The 24,921-nt window shown below is 46.8% G+C and overlaps 1 protein-coding gene across 1 annotated transcript in view; it reads left to right on the top strand.

Annotated features, from left to right (window-relative positions):
• SPON1 (spondin 1) overlaps positions 1–24,921 on the top strand; it is a 343,853-nt gene that overhangs the window by 114,588 nt on the left and 204,344 nt on the right. Inside the window, exon 6 of the mRNA XM_063289510.1 lies at positions 17,426–17,574. Coding sequence (XP_063145580.1) covers positions 17,426–17,574 — 149 coding nt within the window. The remainder of the gene's footprint in view (positions 1–17,425; positions 17,575–24,921) is intronic.

Below are 24,921 nucleotides of genomic sequence, written 5' to 3'. Positions count from 1 at the left end.
CATCATCTAAAAGAGAGATAGAGGCCTATACCTGTGCAGAATTTGTATAAATGTAATACTGAATCCGAAAATGTGAAATTAAGGATCCAGGAAAAGTTATACTGATGAAGACAGTGAACAGTAAAGAAGAACCCTGCGGAGCCCTAAAAGGTAACAGAAGGAACCATTCTAATCAAGAGAAAACATACAACCCAGAATATTGAAACAGGAAAAGTGCTGTGCTGATGACACCAAGAGTACTCATGGAGGACAACCAATGCTGGAAATCCAATGTGTCCAGGGCAGCTGAAGAATAAGCAAAATTGACAGATGTTTATTTACTTTATATACATGTCGCCTCCCGAGCAGCTTTCACCATCCAGGAGGAACATGGGTCTAGCTGGCACTTGGTGGCGTTTACTGTCCAGAGAATCCTGTCCACTTCCTTGGGTCCAACAGGATCAAACTGTTCCCAGATAACTAGGTAAGTCCGCTCCCTTGGTATCTCCACGGACAATGCCTCACGCTTGGAGTCTAGTGTAGAGCGGATCCGAGTGATTTTATCCTGCAGATGCTCTGAAAACTCCTCTGTAGGTGGGTCCCTAGGCCCACCATCCCCAAAAGGGATTGAGTGATTTTAAACAGGGCCGTTGGATGGCATTCTGCAGACGCGATAAGGGCAGAGAAGTATTGGCACTTCACCACTCTTATCGCCACCAGGTAGGCCTTAATAGCGGCTCTAACTAGTGTTCAGTCAGATTCGGTCCTTGACTTCCTCCAGCAGTTCTCTGGACATCTCTTAATCCTCTTCAGAACCATGGGGAGTTTCGGGTTCAATGGGATAAGAGAGGTTGTACAGGCACGATCCTGTCCAAGGCCCCAGCCGCCTCTCTATTCCAAGCAGCAGCCAGGGCCTCCGCTGGACCGTGCAGCAGATTATTGGGTATAACCCCCAGCTCCCTCTGAAACCCTACCAGGTCCATCGGTCACCGGGGTCAGACCAATCGAATGAGTCCTGCCTCCCTGCTGAGGGGGGCAGCATAGGAGAATCTCAGGGCCACCAGGGCATGATCTGACCATGACAAAGGGGACAGCTGTAACTCTCCCCTCAGATCACATTCTGACAAGAAAACCAAGTCCAGGGTGAGACCACTGTCTCAAGTTGGTCCCGAATAATCTGAGACAGGCCCATGGCTGCCATGGTAGCCATGAACTCCTGAGCTGCCTCCGAGGCATGCCCCAGGGATGGCAGATTGAAGTCCCCCAGAACCATAAGTCTGGGGAACTCCAGTGCCAACCCCAAGACAGCCTCCAGCAGCTCAGGCAGGGAGTTTCCTATGCAGCAGGGAGGCTGGTACAGTAGCAACACTCCCAACTGTTCTTGGGAGCTCAACTTGAAGAATAGGGACTTACAACCAGCCACTTGTGGAGCAGCACCCCTGAAGGCCACCAGAGACTCTCGGATGACAACTGCCACCCCTTCTCCTCTGCCCTGGGTCTCAGCTGGTGCCATACCGTAAACCCAGCTGGGCACATTTACAAAAGGGGCACCCCCCCTTCAGGGCCCAGCCAGGTTTTGGTAATATATGCCAGGTCTACCTCCTCCTCAGTGATCAAATTACATATGAGGGGGGCTTTGTTGTTAACAGACCTGGCATTAAGTAACAGCAGCCGGAGTCCAGGGCCCCTATTAATCTGCTGACCAGGGCCTGGGTCTGAGCACAGAGGGCTGGAACACGCCACAGGTAACAAACACCGGGGGCGTCTTCCCTGAAGATTGCCTGCCCTCCGGCTCCCACCATAACATCCCCTACCCGTCACCACCTCAAAAGTATAACCTGCCCTACAACCCCCAGAGACTCCCTCCAGCCCCGCTCCTGCACCTCCGGAATCCCCAATCTGAAGTAGGGGACCCTCCATCCACTCATACCATCTCATGCATGCACAGTTACCCACAAGGTAATGGCAGGCCCTCCGGCGCACCAGCTCCCGCTCTTGGCGCCATCAGGTCTCAGCCATCACCAACCCATTCACCATTCACTCCCAGTACCCCCACCTGCTTGGCCTCTCTCACTGGTCAGCCAGTGGGGGTATCTCATGCACTCCTACCCACCTCCTGCCTCTCACTCTGGAGGTGAGTACTCTCCCACACCTACACATACTCCCCAACTCCCCCCCTCATCTCTCACCCCCAGGAGGGAGTACTCACTCACACTGGGGGGCCCCTACAGCTCTCCACCATTGCTGGGCAGGTAGGGAGGGGATGGCTATGTTTTCAATGCCAAGTCCCCCACTCCAAGTCACCAAGGCTTGTCACACCGATGCTTGCACCCCTGGGTCTGTCATGTTGGCTGGTTGGTTCTCCCAGGCTCTCCCAGACAGGCTGGTCTTCCACGACCAGTGTTCCAGTCCATTCCACAGCCAGTCTACCATGCTGCCAAGTTGCCTCACCAGGCTAGCCCTTCGAGGCTGGTCTGCCACATTATCAGGCCGCTGGTCTATTGCACCGCTGAACTCTCCCAGGCTGGTCCTCCGAGGCTGGTCAGCTGGTTCACTGCGCTGCTGGTCTGCTGCGTCACCAAGCTGCTCCACCATGCCTCCGAACCACCGGACCTCTTCAGGTCCACCATCCAACTTCCCTCCAGGTTGTGCTATTCAGGGCCCCCACGCTGTTAGGTTCCCCAGGGAGCCGCTGCACTGCTGGCACGCCATCCCCTTCCTGGCTTGTCGCATCGCTGGGGCTCACCCAGGCTCACCCAGGCCCGCCGTCCTCCACCGCCCCATCCAGGAGGACCCCGACCCATCAAACACAAGGGGCCAGGGATCCTCAAAAGTCTCCTCCTGGCCCTACACTAAGAGTAAGGCCCGGGGGGGGGGAGGAGAAGGAGGGTGAAAAAACCAGGAGTCTCCTTTAGAGCAGCGGTCGGCCTTGGTGTCTGCTCTTGGTCGCCATCTTAAAGTTAAGTGATAAAGTGCTAAAAGAGGAAATTTCAGACCTTAACGTGCTTATAGTCCCATGTCTAGAATTTTAAAACTTTTCCAAATCAGAGTAGGTACAACCTGAATGAGAAAGCCCTGTGACTATGATAATAAAAGTAATTATTTACCTCAGGTGGAGGTAAATCAACCCAATTGGACACTTAAGCAAAATTTTAAGTGAATGATCAATAATTAAAAAAAAATACAAACGGAAAAGCCAATTTTATTAAAAGAGCCTAACTTGCACTATGTGATAATCAGCAGTAGACAAAGCAATTGCTATAGTATCTTCAGGACTTACCAGGTTTCAATTATTGTTTATAACACAATAGAATAGTCAATTAAACATTAGACAGGAAATTAGCTTTCCTGATTAGTGTTCGCTAATTCCATAGAACACAGCTATAAGGAAATTTATTTTTAATGTAACTAATGCAGGGGAATCTGACTTCCATGCTAAGTAGACTATAAATGCAGGGAACTCTTTTTTTCAAGCTTAGTCAAGAAGCTGTCCCCAAAATATGGGGATCGTGGCAACGATCAACTGTTAAGATGGGTCCATCCCTGTGAATACACAGAGTTCTTAACTCTCTCCAGCAGTTCTAAACAACTCCCCCCGCCCCAGCTTTTCCCATCTCCCTGTGTGTCCCTCAGCCCAGTATGCTGCTGCTAATCATAATAGCACTGGCAGTGGTTATAGAAAAACCAAAGAGCTTCTTAAATCAGTATCTTGTTTTTCCAACAAGTCTCAGTATCCTCCATGTCCAGTGATAGAACTGATACTGATAGAACACCAAATCTACTGATAGGCCACAAAATATAGACTTGAGTAGCAGAAATACCCATTCGGTCTCTAGCAAGCACCCATCTGTCATTCTCTGTCACTCCAACTATAGCTTATCTCATCACCACCAAAACACAGTAGGGGCTATAAGTGGAAGAAAATAAGGTTGTCTTCAAGTTTCTTAGTTCTAAACAAATGCCATGCTATGGAAGCCCTATGTTCTTGCAAATCAATATGCAGAAGACAGCATCCAGGTACAATAATATACATAAAAGCAGTTTTTGGCCTTGGAATAGGTCAGAAATATTTGAAATATAGAGAGCCAGTTTGGTGTAGTGGTGAAGGCACCAGGCTAGAAAATGGAAGACTGTGAGTTCTAGTCCCGCCTTAGGCACAAAGCCAGCTGGGTGACCTTGGGCCAGTCACTCTCTCTTGGCCCTGGGAAGGAGGCAGTGGCAAACCACTTCCAAAAAACCTTGCCAAGAAAATTTCAGGGACTAGTCCAGGTAGTCATCAGGAGTCAACACTGACCTGAAGGCACAAAATAAATATAAAACATTTCAAATATGGATCCTAATTTCTCAGCTGTTCATAGAACTGAAATGTTGCTGGATGGTGTGTGTGTGTGTGTGTGTGTGTGTGTGTGTAGTAATGTTTTCTTGAAATTTCACCCATAATGCCTGTGTCTTTCAATGTCTTTCTCCAAGCAATGGCCTTGTAATGGGATCTTTTAATAACGGTCTAACTTCGTTGCTGTAATATTGTTCAGAGAACTATGTCTGGAGTTATTGTTGCTACTACTGTGTAGTCTACTCACTGCTGCTAACCTTCAGGCAGGCTCCCTCTTCCACAAATGCTGCTTCAACATTTGAACTGATACCACATATAGTACATTTGAAAAATCCAGATTCTTTACCAGTAGCATTGTGATTGGATATGGGGGGTATTAAGGCACGTGGGAAAAACAAGATATTGGTTTAAGAAACTCTTAGTGGCTGGTTATTAATTATGACTGGTTAAGTGCTCTATTAGTTTTTATGTGCTTTTGGTTTTATTACTTTGTTCTTTGCAAAAAGGGAAGTTGCAATGATATATCGATCACAAACTTTAAGAACTTGGAATGTTGAGAGAGGACTGAATAAGTTAAAATATTGTTGTTGGCTGGGAGTGGATCTTAAAAGCTGAATTGCTATAAATAGTAACTTTGTAAATAAAATGGCTTGTATTTAAACTATCCTGTTGACCCTCATGAAGAAGTAGTTATCATTATATAATATAAACAACCATAACAGAGCGAACAATTACACTGAGTCATAATATCTCATCCTACCATGACAGCCACTTTGTGAGAGTGTGCATAACAATGTCTCAAAATTCCAAATGTGCCCAGCAGCCAAAATGTTTAGGTCCCTGCATTAAAAAAAAAAAAAAAAAGGATGGAGCCATGCATACTATGTTAGATACATTGTTTTTGAAAGGAGGCAAATGGACACAATCATGTCATTCCTTGTTAAGCCATAAAATGGCTTTGTGGCATTCCCACAGGCCCAATCGCTGAATTAAATGGGACTGACTTTGAAACACATGTATTGATCAGCTGTTTGAGAAATAGTAGGAATACTAGCCTTCTGAGATGGTATAAGGACCCTGTACAAAGCAAGGGATAAAATGTTTGATTCTCTTATAGAAATATGAAAGAATTATTTCCTGGAATCTTTCCCACTTGAAAATCAAATGATGTATGACTACATCATAGGATGAAAGAAATATCCTTTCAAAAGCACTTTGTACACTTGAGAATTACAGAAGTGATAAATAATCATGTAGAGGCCATAATAATTTTTAACGCAGTTGTCATGTAATAAGAAAAGGATTAAATATTGTTAAACTTTATGATAGTGATATAAAACATGCCAGAAAATGCAACCATTCTTTTTGATTTGCCTGCATTCCTATGCGGGTTCACCTCATAAATATGAACATTTTTTAATTGTGGCACTGCCATAGCAAGAATTATTTGCTTTGATTTACAGTCATCCAGAAATGGGGGTTTTGCCAAAAAATTTGACACTAATGGAGACAGCACTAACTCCTTCAAAACAACAAATCGCAAATTGTAACTATAAATTCCTGGGAGGCCAGAAAGCTTTTCCACCTCTCCAGATACTTTAGTTTTTAAAATGAAATGTACATGTCAAAATGGCTATTTATTACGCAGAGGACCTGAAACCATTAAATGAAACAAAACCATATTCACTTTGGACAGTAGAGAATTGTGCAGTGTTTGTCATCAGGCTACTGCTGAAATGTTCTAATATGTTCTCACTTGAATGGCTTCTATAAATCTATTTCATGTTATCATTTATCAAATTATATTTCATGTGCTGTGTTGATTTCAGAAGATATTTCAGACATAGCATTTTGTAGAACTATTGGTGAAAATAGACCTGGAATTTTGTAAGGAACAATTTTCCTTCTTATTGAGAATATAGTTTGACTAAAAGTGCTGACTTTATTGGATTTCTATGAAAATCAAAAAGCTTTAAGGAGAATTTTGCTTATTTTTTGCCGTGGTAGCATTAACATAACTAGCTTATGAATAAGATATAAGCACTGACACTTGCTGCTGATGTCTCCTCTAAATTACTTACTTTCTTTTATTTCCTGGTTCATCATTGAAAGTGCATTTTTAATACAGATAAAACTTTTTGAGCTGTGTTCTTAGCAGTGCCTGGAATATACTTATAAAACACAAGCACTCACATACCTCTGACAAAATACTATAAAATACAGTTGAAACATTTATTACGAGATGTACATGGCAATTTGAGATATACTCCAGTCTGTACTTTGAAAATCTTTCTGAGCCTTTTGGGTGGATTGCATAGATACTTCACTACAAAAAACAGCATTTTGCTTGCTTGAGGCTCTAACATTTCACATGCTGATTTGGGAATACATTCCACTGAAATAGCTAGGAAGTACTCACAAGAAAGACAATGTCTGAATCCTAAGCATACTTAATAGAAACTAGCTTGCACTGACCTCAATGAAATTTATTTCCACACTGAGGGATAGACTGCACACTTATAAACACATACGTACTTATAGACCGCACACATAAATATACACAGTATGAATTTATTCCCTCTCCCATAGTATTTTAAAGGAACTGATGGTTCACAATTTGCTTCCTTGCAATGCAATTGATTTAGCAGGCCACTGAGAGCAAATACTAAGATACAAAACTTTTTCACGTTATAAGAGATTGCATGCATTGAACTCATGATTTGTCGAGTTCAGACTCCTGCTCTTAACCAATACTCTGCATAAAGATAGTCATAATGATGCTCTCCAGATGTTTAAGTCTATAGCTTTCCTAGGCAACAAGACCCATGGTAAGAGATTGAGACAATTGCATTCTAAATCATCAGGCATGGTGTTGGGGGTAGATTGCCTGCCATCCTGTCACTAAAATACTTCTATAGATAAATAGTAAACCAGTCATAAAACCGTAGGCTGCAATTAGAATCTCTGAAGCGGTCTTGATATGTTCTTTGTTTTTAGACACATTTGCCTGCCAATAGCCTATCTCTTGCTATATCTTTATCCATACATTTTCCTAATGATATTTAGAAATGGATCATTACCTTTCTGATCTCTTTGAGCAAGTTATCTCATTTTTTCACTACTGTTTTGGAGTTCCAATGTTTCCCCTTCATCTGTGTCAGTCTGCATTTCTTTTGTTTGCTCTCAAAATGCATGTGAGTGGGCTTTTCAAAAAATTTTTTCCCCCAAAATCTCTGATTACAATTTTATCCATTTACCTTTTCCTCAGCTTATTCTTTGTTTCTTTATTATCACAAAACATAGGAAATGTACCTGTCTTTTAATAATTTTTCATAATTCATTCCAGTTTGCCCAGAATACCTTTTTAATACTAAAGTACTTTGGCCCAGTTTTTCAGTGAACAGCACATTTCTTGCTGGTTCCAAGCCTTCAGGGACAATAAGACAACTGCTGAACACTAACAGCATGTTGTTACTTTATAACTGCTGACTTCAAGTTGAAGATAAAAGCAGCAAAGCAATATAAGGCTGAATGTCTTGGTTAGCGCCACGTTAGTATGTCAAGAATAGGCAGGCAGCAAGATGATCTAGATGATCTAGATCTCTGTACTAGGCACCCAAGTCAGCCAGCCGCCTGTCTGCCTGCCTGCCCTCCCTCCCTCCCTTCAATGTGTATGCAGGCCTGGTCAGATGTAAAAATCTCGAGATGAATTTTTCTAGTTCTATGTTCATCCAATCTTCTCTCCTCTCTGTATTTTAACAACTTAATCCAGGGCTGTACCTCTTGTGACCCACAAACATATGCTAGTGGCCTGGCATATAGGCCTAGCATGAGTAACTTTTTAATCTGGAATGCTGTAGATCCATGCAAAAAGTATTTCACCCATGTGACTACAGGCACCCTTACTAGCCGAATTCTTGGTGACAATTCCATGGCTGAGTTCATGCATCACTTCCAGCCATGGTTTGCTTAAATGTGGTTTGTCAAATAAACCACAATTGGCTTGGTTTGCATGACCTGTTAAGCTATAAAAAATAATTATATAGGCTCCAATGATTGGATTACAACATATATTAAGCCAAAACCAACAAATAAATTTTGGCACTGCATGAAATACGAACCTAGCCTAGCCTTGGCATAGCTTCATTAAGGGAAGGTCCTGCTTGACTAATCTACAATAATTTTTTTTGAGGATGTTAATAAACAGTGGATAAGGAGGAACCAGTAGACATCATGTACTTAGATTTTTAAAAAGCCTTTGTGTCATGAGTGCCGTTGAGCTGAAGACATCAGCGCAATGGCACACATGACAATAACAAGGAAACAGGGGAAGGGGCTCAAGATAAGCAGCCATCAACTCACAAAGACGAAAGAACAAGATACAATGGCTAAGCGGATCGCGAGGCACACCCAAGCTGTTAGCGCTAGCGCAACGGAGATCGCCCAGCTGACAGCAATCACCGGAGGAATAGGGAAACCGATGATGGGCGATCCCGGAGCGCCAGCAGGGCCTCGCAACCCCTCACCTACCGGCAAGACAGCATGTTGGACAAAGGGGGGGGTGACGTAACCTCGAGTGAGGGGGCGCTGACCGGCGCGGGGTATTTAAACCCCGCATCGGCGCGCTCCTGTCACTCTCAGCTTTTTTCTACAACTGTATCTACGCTATGAATAAACCAGAGCCTGCTTCAACGGAACCAGTGTCTGTGTGTTACTCGGCGGTAGGCAGTGCATGACATAAAGCTGAGAGTCACAAACTCAGCCTCGCCGAGCCCCACCGGACGACAATGAGCCGCGGGAGGAGTAGACGGCGAGAAGACCAGGAACGATGAGGCCGGCGCGACGCGGACAAGGGGGGCGAGCCGCACGGCAAGAAGCAGAGGAGGACCGATCAAGGCCAGAGGCACCGCGGACTCCTGGAGCCATGGACGCCCACCCGGCCCAACCCGAGCCTCAGCTCCAACCCCAAGGGGAGATGGTGACGGAGGCAACCCGGCCACGGGAGGGAGCAACATACCTCCCGAGACCAGCGGAGAACCCCGCGCCCCACATCGCACCCCAGCCACAGGCGTGGAGTGGCAGCCCAACGGCGGTAAGCACGGGGGAGGACAAAGAAGCAACCCAGCCGACGGCGGAGGAAGTGGGCCAATGGACGGGAGTGCCTGAACTCCACCGGCGACCCACCCCCGCCGACACACCGATGGAACCGGCCCCGGCGGCGGCGCGGATCGCGGACGGGGACGCACAAGCTAGACTCGCGGCCATGAAGACCCAACTGAAGGAACTCCGGACCATGCTTCAGTCGTTGATGTCCCCCGCGCCGCCCAACGACGTCCCCGCACAGGTCCACACCCCGAGCGAGGCGCCGAACTCCCTCGGGCCAGATGATGGTCAACAAACGGCCCAGGCGGACGACGCCACAGGCCGGGAAGTGAGAGGAGGGGGCTCACAAAACGCCCGGGCCCCAAAGGACTTCCCCATCTTCTTTGATGGGAACCCCGCGAAACTGTCGTTCTTCATCACGAACGCCAGGGAGTTCATGGGGAGGCACAGACACTCCTATGACTCCGAAGCAGACAAGATCGCTGCCGTGGCGATCAAACTACAAGACCGGGCGGCGGACTGGTACGTCCAACTGTACGAGTCCAGCTCCCCCGCCCTCGCCAACTTCCACGCCTTCATCAACGAGATGAAGAGCTACTTTGAGGACCCACTAGCCAAAGTGAGGGCGAAAAGCACACTCCAAAGACTTAAACAGGGCGCACGCACTGTCCCGGACTACGCAGGGAAGGTCAACGACTGGTCCGAGACCACCCTGCTGGAAATGTTCAAAAGGGGGCTCAACCGCGACGTACTCCAATGGGCCCTCTACCGCGACGACCCAGAGACTCTACACGGTTGGATCCACCTCGCGGGGAAAGCAGAACACGCGCACCACACCTTCCTCATGGCAACGACGGAAGACACGACCAACACCTGCCAAAAGGTACCCGCGCCACACGTGGGGACGGCCGGTCCCACATACCCAAGGAAGAAATTTAATCGCGGGCCCTGCGGGAGGTATGGAAAACTGGGGCACAAGACGGCAGATTGCTTCGCCAACCGACCGCCGGCCAGTGTGCCTAAACCCGCCCCGAAAACTAGCCTCAAACCACCTAACCCACCGCCGCCCCCTCACCGCCGAATGACCGGAGCCACAGCGACACCAGAGGAAGGCTGGGACGCCTACTGGGGGGGAGAGGACGCCATAGACCCAGACCAGCCGACGGGAAACGCTCCCCGCCTGCCCTGAAACGCGTTGCGAGGCAGGCGGTGGGACAGCAGGGCGGACCACCTCGACGGAACGGCGAAAGCTCCGTTATAATGGCGGCAATCAAACTCTCTGCCGGCAACGGAGCCACCACGGCCGCGGCACTAGTGGACTCGGGGTGCTCGAAAAACCTGATCCACCCCGACTTAGTCGCCAAACTCGACCTCTGCTGCTCCCCCCTCCCCACGCCGCTGGCATTCCACCAGCTGGACGGCTCAACAGCGGGAGGGAAACTAGCCATGATGCAGACCGAGCCGGTCACCCTGCAAATGGGCACTCACACCGAACGCACATCGTTCGTTGTCACCCACATCGGACGACCCATTGCAGTCTTGGGAATGCAATGGCTCGCGACAAACAACCCGCGCATCGACTGGGAGACCCGCACCTTCATATTCGGCGACGGCGAGTACCGGGCGCCAGTTCCGGCGGGCAGAACCAACCCCACTGTGGGACGAGCAGAGGCGGCTACACAGGACAACGCAGCTACCACAGCAGACCGACCGGAACAATACGCTGACTTCTCCGAGGTCTTCGGAGAGGCGGAAGCTGACCAACTACCCCCCACCGCAAGACGGACTGTCGGATTGACCTGCTGCCTGACGTCCCCTTACCTAGACCGAAGATCTACTCGATGACCCTGAAGGAGATGGCAACCCTCCGGGAGTTCATCGATAAAAACCTAGAGAGGGGATTCATAGAGCCAGCATGCTCACCGGTCGGAGCCCCCGTCTTATTCCGGGAGAAGAAAGACGGCACCCTACGGCTCTGCACCGACTACCGGGGCCTAAACGCGGCTTCCCTGTCCAACAAATACCCCTTACCCCTGGTAAAAGATATGCTCGCCCACCTGTCCACGGGCAAGGTCTTCTCCAAGCTGGACCTTTGCGAGGCGTACTACCGCATCCGAATCAGGGAGGGGGACGAATGGAAGACTGCGTTCAACTGCCCCCTAGGTGCCTTCCAGTACAAAGTGCTGCCGTTCGGACTCGCAGGGGGCCCGGGGGTGTTTATGCAGCTCATCAATGAGGTCCTGCATGAACACCTGTTCAAAGGGGTCCTCGTCTACATAGACGACGTCCTTATCTACACCAAAACGCACGAGGAACATGTGACCCTAGTCAGACAAGTCCTCGATAAGCTCAGAAGGGCGCAGCTCTATGCCAAACCCGCAAAGTGCGAATTCCATAAAGCGCGCCTAGACTACCTGGGGTACCGAATCTCCGGAGACGGCATAGAAATGGACCCCGCAAAAGTCGAGGCGGTGCTGAACTGGGAACGCCCCCACAACAGACGCCAACTCCAGAGCTTCCTCGGCTTCGCGAATTTTTACAGGTCATTCGCCCGGGGGTTCGCGGAGATAGCCCTCCCCCTAACGGACCTCCTCAAAACCAAAGGGGTGGGGGACACCCGACGCGCCAAGAACCCGGGCACAGTATTGAATTGGACTCCCGCGTGCCAGACCGCATTCAATAAGTTGAAAGCGCTGTTCACCACAGAGCCAATCCTCGCGCACCCGGACCCAGAACGGCCGTTCGTGGTCCAAGCCGACGCCTCAGACTTCTCCCTGGGGGCCATCCTACTCCTAAAGGACCCCACAGGACTCCTGAAATCATGCGCCTACCTGTCGAGGAAATTCTCCGAGACAGAAAGGTGATGGCACGTCTGGGAGAAGGAAGCCTTCACGGTAAAATCGGCGCTGGAAACATGGAGACACCTACTCGAAGGAGTCGCCCAACCATTCGAGGTCTGGACTGACCACCGGAACCTCGAGGCCCTCCGAACGCCCAGACGCCTCAGCCCAAAACAGGTCCGATGGGCCCAATTCTTCAGCCGCTTCAACTTCCAGCTGAAGTTCATGCCGGGCAAAAAGAACTTCCTGGCTGACGCCCTTTCCCGACTGCCCCAAGACGAAGAGCCCGCCCCAGACACCATTGGGACGGTCCTATCCGCTTCTCAACTGGGGATGGCGGTGACCACCCGGAGCGGCACTCGGAGGCAGCACGACTCTACGGCGCAACCGACGGCGGGACAACCTGTGACCAGACGACGCCAACCGCAACTACCAGGGGGGATATGCATGGACCTCGCCGCCACCCTCAAAACCGACCCCTGGTTCCTGGCAAACCCCGACAAGGTAACGATGGCACAGGACCTGGCATGGGGGGAAGGCAGAATCTATGTCCCGGACTCGCAACGCCAAGCGATCTTGCATAGATCCCACGACACCAAGCAAGCGGGACACTTTGGGTTCCTTAAGACCCTGCACCTAACAAGGCGTCAATTCTGGTGGCCCGCGCTAAGACGGGACGTGAAAGCTTACGTAGCGTCCTGCCCAACGTGCACCAGAGACAAACGGGCACCAGGCAAACCCTCGGGGCTTTTACAACAGGTGGCAGAACCCTCCCGCCCATGGGAGGAAATCTCCATGGATTTTATAGTGGACCTCCCACCCAGCCAGAAGAAAATGGCCATTTGGGTGGTGAAAGACTATTTTTCGAAACAGGCCCACTTCATCCCCTGCACATCGGTCCCGTCCGCACAACAACTAGCCAAACTCTTCCTCATCCACGTGTACAGGTTACACGGATGTCCCGCACGTGTGGTGACCGACAGGGGCACACAATTCACTTCTAAATTCTGGCGGGCCTTCCTAAAGCTGACGGGGACCCAACAGGCCCTATCCACTGCCTGGCACCCCCAGACGGACGGAGCCACAGAGGTCCTCAATGCCACCCTAGAACAATTCATACGCTCATACACCAACTACCATCAAGACGACTGGGCCGAACTGCTCCCGTTCGCCGAAGTCGCATACAACAACGCCGTTCACACGAGCACGGGGAAAACTCCGTTCGAGGTAGTCTCGGGGCGCGACTTCATCCCCATACCAGAGCTACCACAACCCTCGGGACCCCAGGAGGACGCTAGTGACTGGGGATGGAAGATTGCGGAATCGTGGCCAATAATCACGGCAGCGCTGAAGGAAGCACAGGCGGCCTACAAAGAGCAGGCCGACAAGCACCGGCGCCAACAACCGACGTTCCAGGCTGGGGATATGGTCTACCTATCCACCAAATTCCTAAAGTCGCCCCAACCCTCGAAAAAACTGGGGCCTAAGTACATCGGGCCGTTCCGAGTCACGCAAATAGTGAACCCGGTGGCAATACGCTTGGACCTGCCACACAACCTAGGGAGACTCCACCCGGTATTCCACACCAGCCTCCTGAAACCGGCAACTACCTCTCGATGGCACCCAAGCACGCCACTGCCCTCACCGGTGATGATCGACGGCCAACATCACTTTGAAGTAAGGGACATACTCGACTCCCGCAGGCAACGGGGAACTTTACACTATTTGGTCAGGTGGAAACACTTCCCCCACCCAGAATGGGTGGCGGCGCACAACGTTAACGCGCCTGACCTGACCCGGGCTTTTCACCGGGCGTACCCCGACAAGCCTAAGGCAAGACAAGCAAACCGGCACCTGCATACCCCCTCCCCCGCGGCCCCCCCGCCTACCGTGCCCCAAGGGAAAGGGCCCCCCCAAGCCCGCGACTTGGGTGGACCTCCCCCCCCGGGACTCACCCCCCCCGCCCCGGGCCCACGAGGCAGTGACAAGCGGTCGCCAGCACCCTCCCCCCGCCCCGGGCCCACGGGGGAGTGGCAATCAAGTCAACAGTGCATCCTGGGGGCAATGCCCAGGAGCACACATAACAAAGGCGACGCACTTAGAATAAAAAATAAGGGCCCTACCTGGAGCTGATAAGCACCCGACCAGCCACGCCTCTCTCCTCGCCGAACTGAGCCAAACAAGCAGGGTGTGGCCGGAGCATGCGCACGCCCAGGGTGTGACCGGGGCATGCGCACTGGGAACACACCCTAGAGGGACATGTGGTAGAGGGCGGAACAAAGGGAGGGGCGAAAACACTCCGGCGGGAAATTCAAAAAAAAAAAAAAAAACCATTTTGACAGCTGTCCTGGTAAAAAACTGGAAAGCCGGGGGGGGGCACTATTCGGACAGGGGGCAGTATGTCATGAGTGCCGTTGAGCTGAAGACATCAGCGCAATGGCACACATGACAATAACAAGGAAACAGGGGAAGGGGCTCAAGATAAGCAGCCATCAACTCACAAAGACGAAAGAACAAGATACAATGGCTAAGCGGATCGCGAGGCACACCCAAGCTGTTAGCGCTAGCGCAACGGAGATCGCCCAGCTGACAGCAATCACCGGAGGAATAGGGAAACCGATGATGGGCGGTCCCGGAGCGCCAGCGGGGCCTCGCAACCCCTCACCTACCGGCAAGACAGCATGTTGGACAAAGGGGGGGGTGACGTAACCTCGAGTGAGGGGGCGCTGACCGGCGCGGGGTATTTAAACCCCGCACCGGCGCGCTCCTGTCACTCTCAGCTTTTTTCTACAACTGTATCTACGCTATGAATAAACCAGAGCCTGCTTCAACGGAACCAGTGTCTGTGTGTTACTCGGCGGTAGGCAGTGCATGACACTTTGGTAAAGTCCCTTATCAAAAACTTCTCAGTAAGCTTAATAGCTATGGAATAAAAGAGCAGGTTCTCTTGCGGATAAGCAGTTGGCTAAAGAATAGAAAACAAAGGGTGGAAGTAAATGGACATTTCTCACAATGGAGGGAAGGCCATCAGCTGGGAGACAAGTGGGCTTTCTTGTGCACTGGTTGGCCACTGAAGGTCATCTGCTGGACAAGGTGGGCCAGGGATCCAGTCCAGCAGGGTACTGCTTATGTTGTTAAGATCTTATGTGACTGTTCAAGTTAGTGGCATGCAAAAATTAGGATTTTTAAAAATTTGTTTCAGTTCCCAAAGTTCAGTTTAGTATTAATTTAACCTTTGTTTTTATTAGTGTAGAAAACAAATAATATTCCCCGCACATACATGAGGTTGAAGGGCATATTAAGCAGAACAGGCAACTGAAGCTGGCTGATTACCCTGGAAGAGAAGGAGAGAGATAGCAAAAACTAGTTGTGGTCTTTTTTCTATGGTGGGAAAGGAGTCAATATATGGTACAGTAATGGACACTGTTTATGTTAGAAGGTGCTGATATCAGTAGAAAAGGTGGGTTTGGACCCTCTTTAGAACAGCAGAATGTAGAGATGCTGGGTCAGCCCATAGCAAATCACTCCATGTTGTTATCAGATCCTACATTCCTGCAACAAAGTTGTGTTATAATTTACATTGTTTTTGTAAATCCTATGTATCATTTCCAGAGTGTATAACATGTAACCTTGTGGGCCTTTGGGGCTGTTCTGCAATCCTTTGGTGAGGATCCCAGCGATCACTGTAATTATGCATGCCAACAAAAGATACTTTGTTGCATCTATCTCCAAATGCCTTGGTTACTTATTTAAGTGGGCATTTCCCCCACAGCATTAGTTATTCTCATTTTAGTTTTAGTTTTCATTTTTATATAACAAAAGGTATTATAATTACTTCAAATCACTATGATACATTATATTTAAATGATATGAAATTTTTAGTTTTGACACTCAAAAGAGTTGGCAACTTTCAGACAGACTGGGCAAAGAACCATACTTGATTATTGGAGACTTTTCACAAATATTGAAATGAATGTTTCTTTCTTCAATCTGGAGAAATGATATGTTGGGTCAGATTCACAGTTTTCTTCCATGTCCTAACTTCTTCTGAGCTTTATACCAAGAATGAATCCACAATTCAAGTAGTGCTTCTTGAGTGGAACTAATGTGATAATCTCAAATGAGGGTGCTCAATATAGGGACCCAGCTAGCTGTCTGAAATCCTGAACAGAACCACCCTAATCTGCCATAGTTTGCTTTCTTTCATATTCGTTTATAAAATTAATTTGCATCCATAATTCAAGATCCTCTAATCTCTCATTTTCTTAATTCAAGAAAAGTCTTGAACAAAACTTGAAGTCCAATGAATAGCATGCCATCCTACTCAAGGATTGCTCAATATCTGGGTCTGCAGTTTTCCAACCTTCGAATATAGTCCCATCACAATCTCAAAGGATGAATTCTCCATGGCTTGTTCACTCCGAAGAAGCAAAATTGTGAAGATTTAGAAATGATTGAAGGTTCTTTAAGGATCAGAGTCAGTATCAATCAGGAATTATGCTCCTTACAGCCTCATTTGCCTGACATTTATTGGTGCAATAGATCTTCTAGTGAAAAGAAAGTGTCAATGAGCAATGCATTATGCTGTCCAAGGTGCTGACTGTTCCTTTTTCTGGTCCAGTACTAGGGAATTGCATGTTACTTCAGACTATACACTGGCTTCTTTGAGGTTCATAGCTAGGCCAGTATAGTGAAGAATGTCTTACATGTGAGAAGCTTTGAAGTTGCTATTCTGACCAGTACTTCTTACACTTCTAAATTCACTTCTTCACATTTGATTTTTTTTAAATGTAACCTACTTGTAACAATGAGCAGAAATGTCTAATTATAAACAATAAAATGTTTATAATTGAAGATTATAAACATTATAAAAATATGAAGATACTCTTCATATTTAAGAGTATCTGCTCCCTTCCTTTGGCAGTTAAAAAAAGGGTAGCATTCTGGAAGCTCTACACTGTATGCAATTATTTATATTAAAAATATAATAGAAATGTAAGAACAGTTTCTTAAAGGACATAAATGTAGACTGTTGTAAATAAAAGCTATGAACCACTTTCTAGGAAGTGCCTTCAGAAAGGAGGCCTGAAAATGTAGATGAAGCAATATCTTTTGTCAATATACTACACACTTTTCCATAACACTTAAAAGATTCTTTCTCTTTTTAAAGGACGAGCCAACCACTGGTCTGCGATTATTGGTGGGTCTCATTCCAAAAACTATGTTCTTTGGGAATATGGAGGATATGCAAGTGAAGGAGTGAAGCAAGTTGCAGAGCTGGGATCACCAGTTAAAATGGAAGAAGAAATTAGGCAACAGGTAATTATAATATGCTTTATTAAAATATAATCTATTAAAACAAAGAAAAGTTTGTGTCTTGCTAGAACATAGATTGGCCATGAGATGAAAGTATTTAAAGGAGCAGAACTGAAATATTTTGTTATGAAAACTGTCAGTGTCTATTCTAGGAAATTTTAACTAAGTTAATTACAGTTTTCCAGGGTGAGAATTTTAACATGTAACCTATAATTAAATATTCTCTTTAGGCCAAGTTCCAGCTTAACTCTCTTCATAATGCAATACTGAACCATAGATTTATCTATAAATTTGAGTTAGGACTTTCTATATAGCATCTTTAGAAATGCATTTTTTTTTCCTGAAGTCAGTATGTGAATGAACTTAAGCACTTACAGAATACATGGGGGGAAATCATCATGAGTAAGTGACCATACCATCTCATACTGAAGGAAGGTATAATTTCTGTGGGGAAATGAAAAGTATGATGACAGATAGTGTGTAAGCCACAGGAGAAGTTTGCAAATAAAGCTGGCTTTCTACAAATCTGTAACTGTAATCTGAAATTCTCCGATTGTTTTCTAGTATCTCATCAACAGTGCAACAACTGTTGTAGGCTGAACTGTTGAAGCATCAGGTTTTATCTAAACGGCAAGTTCTTTGCTGCACTTTATTTATGATTTCAGTTCCATTTAGTCTGAAAGATCTGGAAACTGATTTTTGTTGAGCAATTAGTTCTGAGTTTAAAATATAGACTGTACTTGTTATGCAAAAAAAAAAGTCTATTTAGGAAGAAATCATACACTATCTGCAAAACTTCATTGTTGCTAATAATCTCTGTTGAGCCAGGAAGAAATGCAGCTTAGATTGGTTGCATGATAAAATTTACGTCAGGCCTGACTGATCAGTTTTTCCTCAAGCTTCTGTTTTTGTGTAATATTACAGTATTCTTAACACTAACATGCTGGGAAGTTACACCCTTTGCATATATTTATTGTCTTTCCCATTTGAAGGAAACAGCAACAGTAATCAAAAGTTCGTGTTTAAACTATTTGAACTTCATAATTTGAGAATGGATATGTTGGGAAAAATATCCTTCTCCTAGGGGACACAAGCATTTTCTCTTCTACCTTTCAGGTGTAGACACCACATTTCTGGAATTATTCCCCTAGAAAACAATGCTGAGAAAGAGATCGCATCAATTTCTTTTTATCTTACAGGCCGAAGGAGCCACAAAAAGATTAAAGGCTATTAAAGGCTATAAGTAAAAGAAGATATATGTTTCCTTATCTGTAAATAAGGTTATAAATAATAATGGCTTAATTCTGGATGTGATGTTCTGACAGCAGCAAAAGAAGATATCAAGAAAATAATTTGCTGGATTGTGGTAAAAGTAAAAATAAAGGATGAGGGATCAGGAAATGGCAGAGCAGGGAGATCTGCATGGCAGTTGAAGGCAATGCTTGACCCCAAGGCTAAATTCTAATATTTGAGATGCATACGTGGCTTTAAAGAGCATTGGTCTGTGATTCAGGGGGCAGAGGTTTGTACCTTGGAGTATTCCCTCAGGCTATACAAAGGTTTTATGCTAAATGCATCCTGAACTAAAACTTTCAGGTGTGAATTTAAATAGGCAGTCATTTTATGTATCGAATGTGAAATGAATGAATAATTGAATTTTCCTGGTCTCACCCAAGCCAGCTTAGCTAAGCAGGAAAAAGTGTCAGTGCTGGGAAGGTAAAGCCTGTCCATTAATGTGAGATACAGCGCTTCTACTGTGATTTCTTTCATTGCCCACAGGTACATAACATGAACACTGCTTAGGCCATAACCAGAAAATAGAGAGGATGTGCAGCTGCATCTAGAACAGCAGCTCAGTGTCTCCCCTCTACTTTCCCTTTGTCCAATATCTAGTACTGCATAGTTTAATGATACCAGACTCAGAGAAAAATACACTTTCATTGTATATTTTTGATGCTAATCACAACCATGATTATGTTTACACTGATCACAAGCATTGCCACAAGATATTCATGTGCGACAAAGTGAGCGATCTGGAACGCAAATATGCCCTTCGTTCAGCTTCTATGGACAGACATTATTTTACATTTTGGATGAGCAGTTGTTAGGTATGTAATCAGGGTTTGAGTTTTCCACACCTGGGACCTTATTAGATTAGAAAGGTTACGTCCAACACACGACATCTCTCTCTCTCTCTCTCTCTCTCTTGAGCTTTCTTGTCATAGAAGACTAATACAATAATTTTACCTTAAGCTTGGTTTTGTAGATTGGGAATGAGTTTGTACAGAGAGCTTATATTTATAACTGTGGCTGTGTAATCAGTAAAGCCAATCTGCACTTGTATCACCAACATGGAAATATATGGATAAATCAACGTTCAGCAAATATATGTTACATTCACAACTGTTTCCTAAACTGGGGTTTCTGGCCAGGACTGCAGGTGATGAGTTGTAAATAGGAAAATACACTTCAATTAATTCCTATGGTGGCTAGAGAAAAAGTGGAGGAGAAAGCTACATCTCCTTTTTTCTCCTTGGGAAGTGGGAGCTTCTGATTATTGAATACTGTGGAAGAGAAAAAGCTGGACTAGGCACATCCTATCTCTGATAGAGAAGAGCTGTTGTTTGATATAAAAAGAAACTCTATATGCTATAAACCCTATTTTTATCATTATATCTGCTTAAAATAATTTATAAAATATTATGACAGTTTAAAGGATTATTATTTCTGTATTATTCTGTTTTTCTGTTACGAAAATTTAACTTCTAATTGTACACTTCCAGTAGTCCAGATGGAATGCACTCACATATAAATAAATATAAGCAAACAAGCAAACAAAAGAAGTGAGAACAACAGATTCGTTCTTTGCTATATAAACCCAACTTTGAATATTATACTGTTGGGTAAGATTTCTCAGTCTTGCCATCTGCAGTTAGACATAAAAAAATATTATTTATTTACTGTATTTTTAAAGGACACATACAGGTTCCTGGATTTATATCTTTGGGTTATACTTCATCTTACTGAAAACATTTTTAAGGTGCAATGGGAATATAAAAATATGGAAAATACATTTGTCACATTCCAATTCCAGGAAAGTCCAGACAGCCTTGTTATGCAAATTATTTGCTAATTATGCACTTTATGGGATGTGTAGGAAAGGATTAGTCAACCCTCCCTCTGCTAATTTATCATTCCAAATTATTCTTTTCAATAGACGGTTACAAATACAAAGTATGATTTAGATCTTTTTTGAAAAAAAATCTTTTTCATGTAAATGAAATATAAGACAATTGGATGTTGTGAGAAGTTTGTACACGTTTTTCTGGAAGTAAGGTCCATTGAAGAGTGGGTTTTTGGGGTTTTTTGAGTAAACATATTTAAGATTGGATTGTTTAAATAACAATGACCCTGGTGTAAATAACTCTCTGCAGTGTCATTTACAACTTATTTCTCTACTTCTCTTATGTACTAGAAATCCTTTAGTAATACTTTTCAGTGTATGGTTTGATATTTTCTTTTTATCATCACTGATCACATCTGATGGAATATTTTATCTCTGATACTGATAGTGATATTGTTGGAACAGTAAATGTAGTGCTTTCTATTTATTTTGTTTCACACAGAGACCTAAGGTATGAATATAGATTTTTGTCGTCTATATTTGGGACATTATAATTCTACCTTCTTGGTAAAAAACGATTGCATGATTAATTAGACTGCTTGTTGTTGATTGAAGGTTAATGCCTTGCAACATTAATTAAAGGTTTCTTTAATTTTGATTGCAACAGCCATTTTCTGCTGTATCAGTTTTGATTTGTAAACTATGAGAATGCCAGCTTCTAGAATTTGTATTCTGTATGTGTATGACTTATAAATAGCTATACTGGAACCTATTTCAGAGATGAACTTTTCCTTGAAAATCCAGTGACACATTATGACTGGTTATATACTCTAGCGTCACAATTAATAACTATAGAAGTTTTCATTTGCTTTCCCTTCTGACATGCATCTTTAGTGTTGAGTACTTACACCCTCCAATAAACATTTTAAGTCTGCCAAGATTAATTTGGGATTAACAGACATCAGGGTTATAGGATGTCTTCATTTTACTGATAGAATCCTACAAGCTGTATTTTTATTTTTTTATTTTTTTATATTTCAAATTTCCATCACCACCCATCTCCCCCAAAAAGGGGACTCTGGGCGGTTTACAGTCAAAGTCAAAACACATAAATTACAATATAAATACTCTATAAAATCAAATAAATATACAGTAGAAAATATAAAATCCAGCAAATGTTTGTTGGGGAGAGATCTATAATAGCCACCCTCAAGATGAACTGGTGACCCTCCCACCCCAAGTGAGGCGGCAGAACCAGGTTTTTAGGTTCTTCTGGAAGTCCGGGAGTGAATGGGCCTGTCTCAGCTCCGGGGGCAGAATGTTCCAGAGGGCAGGTGTCATGAATAAGGATGGGGAGCAGGGGGCTCCCATCCAGACCGTTAAGCGCATGCGTAGCACTGAGGAATTGGGCAGCCATTCAAAGAGACACAGATCGGGACCGCCTTAACCCTTTGGGGTTTATATGTCTGGGTTTTTCCCACGCTTCTTCAGTTTGTTAGGATTCCTGTTTTGTACAAGCAATAAAACATTAGAGACCAGTTCCTTGTCTCAGCGTGGTTCCTGGCTGTTAGGACAGCAGGTGCCACTGCAGAGAAGGCCCACTCCTGGACCCCGCCAGGTGGAATTCCTTTATTGGCGAGATTCATAGCATCCCCTCTCTGCATGACTGGGTGGGGTGGGTTGATGTTATGGGGATGAGGTGGTCCCTCAGGTAACCTGGCCCCATGCCATGTAGGGCTTTATAGGTCATAACCAGCACCTTGAATTGGACACGGAAGCAAACTGGTACCCAGTGCAGCTCGCGCAGCAGTGGTGTCACATGTGCCGATCTTGAGGCACCAATAACTGCTCGCGCGGCCACATTCTGGACCAGTTAAAGCTTCTGGATACTCTTCAAGGCTAGCCCCATGTAGAGCACATTGCAATAGTCTATGTGGGAGATGACCAGGGCATGAGTCACTGTTCGGAGGGCCTCTCAATCCAGGAAAGGGCATAACTGGCTCACAACACGAAGTTATGCAAAGGCGCTTCTGGCCACGACTGCCACCTGCTCATCGAGCAGGAGTCGTGAGTCCAGGAGGACCCCCAGATTATGCACTGGGTCTGAATGGGGCAGTGCAACAGATAACAGGGTAAGTACGTCCCCTCGGCATCTCCTCAGACTGTGCCTCACACTTAGAGTCCAACTTAGAATGAATCTGAGTGATTTTATCCTGCAGATGCTCAGAAAACTCCATGTGGCCCTGTAAATGGATCACCGAATCCCCCTCACCCAAGAGGGATAGGGTAATCCTAAACAGGGCCGCCAGGTGGCATTCTGTGGATGCAATAAGAGCAGAGAAATATTGGCATTTCTCCGCTCTTACCACCACAAGGTAGGCCTTAATGGCGGCTCTAGCTTGTGTTTGGTCAGATTCACTCCTTGTATTTTTCCAGTGGCGCTCTAGATGTCTCTTAATCCTCTTCAGAACCCGCAACTCCTCCGTAAACCACGGGGAGTGCCAGGTTGTATGAGCCAAGAGAGGTTGCACAGGCGTGATCCTGTCCAAGGCACCCACCGCCTCCCTATTCCAGGCCACAGCTAGGGCCTCCGCTGGACCATGCAGTAGATCCTTGGGTATAACCCCCAGCTCCCTCTGAAACCCTACCAGGTCCATCAGTCACCGGGGGCAGACCAATCAAATGGGTCCTGCCTCCCTGTGGAGTGGGGCAGCACCAGAGAATCTCAAGGCCACCAGGGTGTGTTCTGACCATGACAATGGGGACAGATCCAACTCTCCCCTTAGATCACATTGCCACTGCTCTGACAAGAAAACCAAGTCTGGGGTGAGTCCACTGTCTAGAGTCAGGTCCTGAATAATCTGGAACAGGCCCATGGCCGCCATGGTGGCCATGAACTCCTGAGCCGCCTCTAAGGCACGCCCCAGGGATGGCAGATTGAAGTCCCCCAGAACCATAAACCTGGACCGCCAGCCCCGAGACGACCTCCAGCAGCTCAGACTGGGAGGTTGCCACGCAGTAGGGAGGCTGGTACAGCAGCAACACTCCCAACTGTTCTCGGGCACCCAACTTGAAGAACAGGGTCTCACAACCAGCCACTTGTGGAGCAGGGCCCCTGAAGGCCACTAGAGACTCTCGGATCACAACTGCTACCCCTCCTCCCCTGCCCCGGCATCTTGGCTTGTGCCACACCTGAAACCTGGCCGGGCACATTTCTGAAAGGGCTACGCCCCCTTCTGGGCCCAGCCAGGTCTCAGTAATACACGCCAGGTCAGCCCCCTCCTCTGTGATTAATTCACATATGAGGGGGGCTTTGTTGTTAACTGACCTGGCATTAAGCAGCAGCAGTCGGAAGCTGGAGCCCTCAAGGATCCACTGACCAGGGCCTGGGTCTGAACACGGAGGGCTGGAACCCGCCACCGGTAACAAACACCGGGGGCATCTTCCCCGAAGATGGCCCACCCGCCAGTTCCCGCCATAACATCCCTGGCCCATCACCACCTCAATAGAGTGACCCACCCTACAGCCCCCAGAGTTTCCAAGCCCAGTTGCTTCCATTCCCGGACCTCTGGAAACCATAGGTTGAAACAAGAGTCCCCTCCCCCACATACCCAACCTCTCACACACAACCAGCCTCAAGTGATGGCAGACCCTCCCAGCGCACCAGCTCTCGCTCTCAGCACTGTTTGGACTTAGCCACCACCCATACACATATACACACTCACTGCACACACCCCAACCTCTCTCACTGATCACGGGGGCACCCGCCCACTCCTACCCTCCCCTATCTCTCACTTAGGGGGGATACTCTTACATAAATAAAAACCAGGGGTCCCCACCTGTCTCTCACCTGATGGGGAGCACCCCACTCACACCGAGGGGATCCTAAAACCCTCTGCCACCCCCCAATAATTGGAGAGCAACCTCTACTACGATGCTCGCTAAGAAGTCCATCGCACTGGCATGCCCCACTCCTCAAGGCTGGGAGCCGCCACTGGGATTCATCGTCTCAGCAAGGTTCCAGCAGGCAGATTCCCCATGTTGGGGGGTGGGGTTGCAGGTTCCACCCCAACCACTGAGTCTACCAAGCCTGCCAAAGGTCCACCAGTTCTTTCCTAGCCACCAATCCACCAGGCCTGCCAGAGGTCCACTAGGCTCCACCACTCCACCTCGGCTTACTGTGCCTCTGCCTGCCGCGCTTCACCCACCAGGCCTCCACTCCACTA

The sequence above is a fragment of the Candoia aspera genome, chromosome 1 (genome assembly GCF_035149785.1).
Source record: "Candoia aspera isolate rCanAsp1 chromosome 1, rCanAsp1.hap2, whole genome shotgun sequence".
NCBI lineage: Eukaryota > Metazoa > Chordata > Lepidosauria > Squamata > Boidae > Candoia > Candoia aspera.
The sequence above is the reverse complement of the archived record's forward strand: the minus strand, read 5'-3'. Positions and strand labels throughout refer to the sequence as shown.